Source organism: Myxine glutinosa, chromosome 10 (genome assembly GCF_964187855.1).
Source record: "Myxine glutinosa chromosome 10, kmMyxGlut1.1, whole genome shotgun sequence".
In the NCBI taxonomy this organism is placed as follows: domain Eukaryota; kingdom Metazoa; phylum Chordata; class Myxini; order Myxiniformes; family Myxinidae; genus Myxine; species Myxine glutinosa.
In genome coordinates this window covers 135,530,578-135,539,907 of record NC_136270.1, presented here as the reverse complement: position 1 = coordinate 135,539,907, position 9,330 = coordinate 135,530,578, and the positions used below count along the sequence as shown (strand labels likewise).

The following is a 9,330-nucleotide window of genomic DNA, read 5'->3' as shown; positions in this document are numbered from 1 at the left end:
TACGTGAGTGAGTATTATCACTCCCCTCACCATCCATCCCCTCCTCCTTTCATCACACTCCCTCACTCATAACCACCACCTCCCACCCATCCCCTCCTCCTTTCATACACACTCCCCTCACCACCATCTCCTCCTCCTTTCATCACACTCACCTCACCACCATCCCCTCCTCCTTTCATCACACTCCCCTCACCACCATCCCTCCTCCTTTCATCACACTCCCCTCACCCACCTTCCCCTCCTCCTTTCATCACACTCCCCTCACCACCTCCCCCCCCTCCTTTCATCACACTCCCTTCACCACCACTCCTCCCCCCTTCTCACCTCCTTTCATCACACTCCTCCTCACTCACCCATCCCCTCCTCCTTTCATCACACTCACCTCACCACCATCCCCTCCTCCTTTCATCACACTCCCCTCACCATCATCCCCCCTTTTCATCACACTCCCTTCATCACACTCTCCTCACCACCATCTCCTCCTCCTTTCATCACACTCTCCTCACCACCATCTCCTCCTCCTTTCATCACACTCCCCTCACCACCATCCCCTCCTCCTTTCATCACACTCACCTCACCACCATCCCCTCCTCCTTTCATCACACTCCCCTCACCATCATCCCCCCTTTTCATCACACTCTCCTCACCACCATCTCCTCCTCCTTTGATCACACTCCCCTCACCACCATCCCCTCCTCCTTTCATCACACTCCCCTCACCACCATCCCCTCCTCCTTTCATCACACTCACCTCACCACCATCCCCTCCTCCTTTCATCACACTCCCTTCATCACACTCTCCTCACCACCATCCCCTCCTCCTTTCATCACACTCACCTCACCACCATCCCCACCCACCCCCCCCCCCCCCCTTTTCATCACACTCTCCTCACCACCATCTCCTCCTCCTTTCATCACACTCCTCACCACCACCCCTCCTCCTCCTTTCATCACACTCACCTCACCACCACCACCTCCTCCTCCTCCTCCTCCTCCTCCCCCTTTCATCACACTCCTCACCACCACCGCCTCCTCCTCCTTTCATCACACTCCTCTCACCACCACCGCCTCCTCCTCCTTTCATCACACTCACCTCACCACCACCTCCTCCTCCTCCTCTCATCACACTACCCTCACCACCATCCCCTCCTCCTTTCATCACACTCCCCTCACCACCACCCCCTCCTCCTTTCATCACACTCCCCTCACCACCATCCCCTCCTCCTTTCATCACACTCACCTCACCACCATCCCCTCCTCCTTTCATCACACTCACACCACCACCATCCCCTCCTCCTTTCATCACACTCCCCTCACCACCATCCCCTCCTCCTTTCATCACACTCACCTCACCACCACCCCTCCTCCTTTCATCACACTCACCTCACCACCATCCCCTCCTCCTTTCATCACACTCCCCTCACCACCATCCCCTCCTCCTTTCATCACACTCCCCTCACCACCACCCCCTCCTCCTTTCATCACACTCACCTCACCACCATCCCCTCCTCCTTTCATCACACTCCCCTCACCACCACCCCTCCTCTCCTTTCATCACACTCACCTCACCACCACCCCCTCCTCCTCCTTTCATCACACTCACACCACCATCCCCTCCTCCTTTCATCACACTCCCCTCACCACCACCCCCTCCTCCTTTCATCACACTCCTCACCACCACCTCCTCCTCCTTTCATCACACTCCCCTCACCACCATTCCCTCCTCCTTTCATCACACTCCCCTCACCACCATCCCCTCCTCCTTTCATCACACTCCCCTCACCACCATCCCCTCCTCCTTTCATCACACTCCCCTCACCACCATCCCCTCCTCCTTTCATCACACTCCCCTCACCACCATCCCCCTCCTCCTTTCATCACACTCCCCTCACCACCATCCCCACCCCACCCCCCCCCCCCCTTTTCATCACACTCACCTCACCACCATCCCCTCCTCCTTTCATCACACTCCCCTCACCACCATCCACACCCCACCCCCCCCCCCTTTTCATCACACTCCCTTCATCACCCTCCCCTCACCACCATCCCCTCCTCCTTTCATCACACTCCCCTCACCACCATCCCCTCCTCCTTTCATCACACTCCCCTCACCACCATCCCCTCCTCCTTTCATCACACTCACCTCACCACCATCCCCTCCTCCTTTCATCCTACTCCCCTCACCACCATCCCCACCCCACCCCACCCCCCTTTTCATCACACTCCCTTCATCACACTCCCCTCACCACCATCTCCTCCTCCTTCATCACACTCTCCTCACCACCATCCCCACCCCACCCCCCCCCCCCCTTTTCATCACACTCCCTTCATCACACTCCCCTCACCACCATCCCCTCCTCCTTTCATCACACTCTCCTCACCACCATCCCCTCCTCCTTTCATCACACTCCCCTCACCACCATCTCCTCCTCCTTTCATCACACTCCCTCACCACCATCCCCTCCTCCTTTCATCACACTCACACCACCACCATCCCCTCCTCCTTTCATCACACTCCCCTCACCACCATCCCCTCCTCCTTTCATCACACTCACCTCACCACCACCACCCCTCCTCCTTTCATCACACTCACCTCACCACCATCTCCTCCTCCTTTCATCACACTCCCCTCACCACCATCCCCTCCTCCTTTCATCACACTCACCTCACCACCACCTCCTCCTCCTCCTTTCATCACACTACCCTCACCACCATCCCCTCCTCCTTTCATCACACTCCCCTCACCACCACCCCCTCCTCCTTTCATCACACTCCCCTCACCACCATCCCTCCTCCTTTCATCACACTCCCCTCACCACCATCCCCTCCTCCTTTCATCACACTCACCTCACCACCATCCCCTCCTCCTTTCATCACACTCACACCACCACCATCCCCTCCTCCTTTCATCACACTCCCCTCACCACCATCCCCTCCTCCTTTCATCACACTCACCTCACCACCACCCCCTCCTCCTTTCATCACACTCACCTCACCACCATCCCCTCCTCCTTTCATCACACTCCCCTCACCACCATCCCCTCCTCCTTTCATCACACTCCCCTCACCACCACCCCCTCCTCCTTTCATCACACTCACCTCACCACCATCCCCTCCTCCTTTCATCACACTCCCCTCACCACCACCCTCCTCCTCCTTTCATCACACTCACCTCACCACCACCCCTCCTCCTCCTTTCATCACACTCACACCACCATCCCCTCCTCCTTTCATCACACTCCCCTCACCACCACCCCCTCCTCCTTTCATCACACTCCTCACCACCACCTCCTCCTCCTTTCATCACACTCCCCTCACCACCATTCCCTCCTCCTTTCATCACACTCCCCTCACCACCATCCCCTCCTCCTTTCATCACACTCCCCTCACCACCATCCCCTCCTCCTTTCATCACACTCCCCTCACCACCATCCCCTCCTCCTTTCATCACACTCCCCTCACCACCATCCCCTCCTCCTTTCATCACACTCCCCTCACCACCATCCCCACCCACCCCCCCCCCCCTTTTCATCACACTCACCTCACCACCATCCCCTCCTCCTTTCATCACACTCCCCTCACCACCATCCACACCCCACCCCCCCCCCCCTTTTCATCACACTCCCTTCATCACCCTCCCCTCACCACCATCCCCTCCTCCTTTCATCACACTCCCCTCACCACCATCCCCTCCTCCTTTCATCACACTCCCCTCACCACCATCCCCTCCTCCTTTCATCACACTCACCTCACCACCATCCCCTCCTCCTTTCATCCTACTCCCCTCACCACCATCCCCACCCCACCCCACCCCCCTTTTCATCACACTCCCTTACCACCATCTCCTCCTCCTTTCATCACACTCTCCTCACCACCATCCCCACCCCACCCCCCCCCCCCTTTTCATCACACTCCCTTCATCACACTCCCCTCACCACCATCCCCTCCTCCTTTCATCACACTCTCCTCACCACCATCCCCTCCTCCTTTCATCACACTCCCCTCACCACCATCTCCTCCTCCTTTCATCACACTCCCCTCACCACCATCCCCTCCTCCTTTCATCACACTCACACCACCACCATCCCCTCCTCCTTTCATCACACTCCCCTCACCACCATCCCCTCCTCCTTTCATCACACTCACCTCACCACCACCCCCTCCTCCTTTCATCACACTCACCTCACCACCATCTCCTCCTCCTTTCATCACACTCCCCTCACCACCATCCCCTCCTCCTTTCATCACACTCACCTCACCACCACCTCCTCCTCCTCCTTTCATCACACTACCCTCACCACCATCCCCTCCTCCTTTCATCACACTCCCCTCACCACCACCCCCCTCCTCCTTTCATCACACTCCCCTCACCACCATCCCCTCCTCCTTTCATCACACTCACCTCACCACCATCCCCTCCTCCTTTCATCACACTCACACCACCACCATCCCCTCCTCCTTTCATCACACTCCCCTCACCACCATCCCCTCCTCCTTTCATCACACTCACCTCACCACCACCCCCTCCTTTCATCACACTCACCTCACCACCATCCCCTCCTCCTTTCATCACACTCCCCTCACCACCATCCCCTCCTCCTTTCATCACACTCCCCTCACCACCACCCCCTCCTCCTTTCATCACACTCACCTCACCACCATCCCCTCCTCCTTTCATCACACTCCCCTCACCACCACCCCTCCTCCTCCTTTCATCACACTCACACCACCATCCCCTCCTCCTTTCATCACACTCCCCTCACCACCACCCCCTCCTCCTTTCATCACACTCCCCTCACCACCACCTCCTCCTCCTTTCATCACACTCCCCTCACCACCATTCCCTCCTCCTTTCATCACACTCCCCTCACCACCATTCCCTCCTCCTTTCATCACACTCCCCTCACCACCATCCCCTCCTCCTTTCATCACACTCCCCTCACCACCATCCCCTCCTCCTTTCATCACACTCCCCTCACCACCATCCCCTCCTCCTTTCATCACACTCCCCTCACCACCATCCCCTCCTCCTTTCATCACACTCCCCTCACCACCATCCCCACCCCACCCCACCCCCCCCCCCCCCCTTTTCATCACACTCACCTCACCACCATCCCCTCCTCCTTTCATCACACTCCCCTCACCACCATCCCCACCCCACCCCCCCCCCCCCTTTTCATCACACTCCCTTCATCACCCTCCCCTCACCACCATCCCCTCCTCCTTTCATCACACTCCCCTCACCACCATCCCCTCCTCCTTTCATCACACTCCCCTCACCACCATCCCCTCCTCCTTTCATCACACTCACCTCACCACCATCCCCTCCTCCTTTCATCCTACTCCCCTCACCACCATCCCCACCCCACCCCACCCCCCTTTTCATCACACTCCCTTCATCACACTCCCCTCACCACCATCTCCTCCTCCTTTCATCACACTCTCCTCACCACCATCCCCACCCCACCCCCCCCCCCCCTTTTCATCACACTCCCTTCATCACACTCCCCTCACCACCATCTACTCCTCCTTTCATCACACTCTCCTCACCACCATCCCCTCCTCCTTTCATCACACTCCCCTCACCACCATCTCCTCCTCCTTTCATCACACTCACCTCACCACCATCCCCTCCTCCTTTCATCACACTCCCCTCACCACCATCCCCACCCCACCCCACCCCCCCCCCCCCCCTTTTCATCACACTCCCTTCATCACACTCCCCTCACCACCATCTCCTCCTCCTTTCATCACACTCTCCTCACCACCATCTCCTCCTCCTTTCATCACACTCTCCTCACCACCATCTCCTCCTCCTTTCATCACACTCCCCTCACCACCATCCCCTCCTCCTTTCATCACACTCACCTCACCACCATCCCCTCCTCCTTTCATCACACTCCCCTCACCACCACCCCCTCCTCCTTTCATCACACTCACACCACCATCCCCTCCTCCTTTCATCACACTCCCCTCACCACCATCTCCTCCTCCTTCATCACACTCTCCTCACCACCATCCCCTCCTCCTTTCATCACACTCCCCTCACCACCATCTCCTCCTCCTTTCATCACACTCCCCTCACCACCATCCCCACCCCACCCCCCCCCCCCCTTTTCATCACACTCCCTTCATCACACTCCCCTCACCACCATCTCCTCCTCCTTTCATCACCCTCTCCTCACCACCATCTCCTCCTCCTTTCATCACACTCTCCTCACCACCATCTCCTCCTCCTTTCATCACACTCCCCTCACCACCATCCCCTCCTCCTTTCATCACACTCACCTCACCACCATCCCCTCCTCCTTTCATCACACTCACCTCACCACCACCCCCTCCTCCTTTCATCACACTCACCTCACCACCATCCCCTCCTCCTTTCATCACACTCCCCTCACCACCACCCCCTCCTCCTTTCATCACACTCACACCACCATCCCCTCCTCCTTTCATCACACTCCCCTCACCACCACCCCTCCTCCTTTCATCACACTCACACCACCATCTCCTCCTCCTTTCATCACACTCCCCTCACCACCATCCCCTCCTCCTTTCATCACACTCCCCTCACCACCATCCCCTCCTCCTTTCATCACACTCACCTCACCACCATCCCCTCCTCCTTTCATCACACTCCCCTCACCACCATCCCCTCCTCCTTTCATCACACTCCCCTCACCACCACCCCTCCTCCTTTCATCACACTCACACCACCATCTCCTCCTCCTTTCATCACACTCCCCTCACCACCATCCCCTCCTCCTTTCATCACACTCCCCTCACCACCATCCCCTCCTCCTTTCATCACACTCACCTCACCACCATCCCCTCCTCCTTTCATCACACTCCCCTCACCACCATCCCCTCCTCCTTTCATCACACTCCCCTCACCACCACCACCATCCCCACCCCACCCCACCCCCCCCCCCCCTTTTCATCACACTCACCTCACCACCATCCCCTCCTCCTTTCATCACACTCCCCTCACCACCATCCCCACCCCACCCCCCCCCCCTTTTCATCACACTCCCTTCATCACCCTCCCCTCACCACCATCCCCTCCTCCTTTCATCACACTCCCCTCACCACCATCCCCTCCTCCTTTCATCACACTCCCCTCACCACCATCCCCTCCTCCTTTCATCACACTCACCTCACCACCATCCCCTCCTCCTTTCATCCTACTCCCCTCACCACCATCCCCACCCCACCCCACCCCCCTTTTCATCACACTCCCTTCATCACACTCCCCTCACCACCATCTCCTCCTCCTTTCATCACACTCCCCTCACCACCACCCCCTCCTCCTTTCATCACACTCCCCTCACCACCACCCCCTCCTCCTTTCATCACACTCACACCACCATCCCCTCCTCCTTTCATCACACTCCCCTCACCACCATCTCCTCCTCCTTTCATCACACTCCTCACCACCATCCCCTCCTCCTTTCATCACACTCCCCTCACCACCATCTCCTCCTCCTTTCATCACACTCTCCTCACCACCATCTCCTCCTCCTTTCATCACACTCCCCTCACCACCATCCCCACCCCACCCCACCCCCCCCCCCCTTTTCATCACACTCCCTTCATCACACTCCCCTCACCACCATCTCCTCCTCCTTTCATCACCCTCTCCTCACCACCATCTCCTCCTCCTTTCATCACACTCTCCTCACCACCATCTCCTCCTCCTTTCATCACACTCTCCTCACCACCATCTCCTCCTCCTTTCATCACACTCCCCTCACCACCATCCCCTCCTCCTTTCATCACACTCACCTCACCACCACCCCCTCCTCCTTTCATCACACTCCCCTCACCACCATCCCCTCCTCCTTTCATCACACTCCCCTCACCACCATCTCCTCCTCCTTTCATCACACTCCTCACCACCATCCCCTCCTCCTTTCATCACACTCCCCTCACCACCATCTCCTCCTCCTTTCATCACACTCCCCTCACCACCATCCCCACCCCACCCCACCCCCCCCCCCCTTTTCATCACACTCCCTTCATCACACTCCCCTCACCACCATCTCCTCCTCCTTTCATCACCCTCTCCTCACCACCATCTCCTCCTCCTTTCATCACACTCTCCTCACCACCATCTCCTCCTCCTTTCATCACACTCTCCTCACCACCATCTCCTCCTCCTTTCATCACACTCCCCTCACCACCATCCCCTCCTCCTTTCATCACACTCACCTCACCACCACCCCCTCCTCCTTTCATCACACTCCCCTCACCACCACCCCCTCCTCCTTTCATCACACTCCCCTCACCACCACCCCCTCCTCCTTTCATCACACTCCCCTCCCCCCCCCCCCCCCCCTTTTCATCAGACTCAACTCACCATTTAAATACATTAAAAAGAAATAATAAACCAACATTCCGCCATCACACTCACACTGTACTCACCAACATCTTTGCCAGAAAATTCTGATGGTAACCAGAGGGAATAAATAAAATACCTGTCCATTCAACCAGACACGATTATGCACATCGGCGAACTTTGAATGTTAACCTAGTAACGTAAGGAACTTTGAACATTAAACTAAACGAGGAACTTTGAACATTAAACAAGGAACTTTGAACTCGTAACGTCAAGAATCTTTATCCTGAAAAGCTTAAACTTCCCGCCTAACTGCAGCAATAACACCGCCCAGCGTTACAGCTTCCTCTTTCATTGGATTGGATAACGAATCAGAGACGTTCACACACTGTATTTCTTTCCATTGAAGAACAAATAAAATACAGTGCACGATTAATAATACAGTGCAGCCATCTTCTTCTTCTTTAATAGTAATGGCGTCCGCAGCTGCGAGGCTCTATATAGGCCACACACCAAAACAAGCCGACAGTATAAAGGGAGAAGAGAGGCTCTATATGGGCCACGCACCAAAACAAGCCGACAGTATAAAGGGAGAAGAGAGGCTCTATATGGGCCACGCTCCAAAACAAGCCGACAGTATAAAGGGAGAAGAGAGGCTCTATATGGGCCACGCACCAAAACAAGCCGCCATTATAAAGGGAGAAGAGAGGCTCTATATGGGCCACGCTCCAAAACAAGCCGACAGTATAAAGGGAGAAGAGAGGCTCTATATGGGCCACGCACCAAAACAAGCCTACAGTATAAAGGGAGAAGAGAGGCTCTATATGGGCCACGCACCAAAACAAGCCGACAGTATAAAGGGAGAAGAGAGGCTCTATATGGGCCACGCACCAAAACAAGACGCCATTATAAAGGGAGAAGAGAGGCTCTATATGGGCCACGCACCAAAACAAGCCGCCATTATAAAGGGAGAAGAGAGGCTCTATATGGGCC

At 56.6% G+C, this 9,330-nt stretch overlaps 1 protein-coding gene across 6 annotated transcripts in view; it reads right to left on the bottom strand.

Annotated features, from left to right (window-relative positions):
* The window catches only part of MTBP (MDM2 binding protein), a 101,358-nt gene extending 92,549 nt beyond the window's left edge, over positions 1-8,809 (bottom strand). For 2 of the 6 annotated variants that reach the window (XM_078786155.1, XM_078786158.1), the window contains exon 1: positions 8,424-8,809. In XM_078786155.1, the coding sequence (XP_078642281.1) occupies positions 8,424-8,484 (61 nt within the window). In that variant the 5' untranslated portion in view covers positions 8,485-8,809. The remainder of the gene's footprint in view (positions 1-8,423) is intronic. The other 4 variants (XM_078786154.1, XM_078786156.1, XM_078786157.1 and 1 more) reach the window with 3 other exon arrangements.
* Positions 8,810-9,330: the final 521 nt, after the last annotated feature.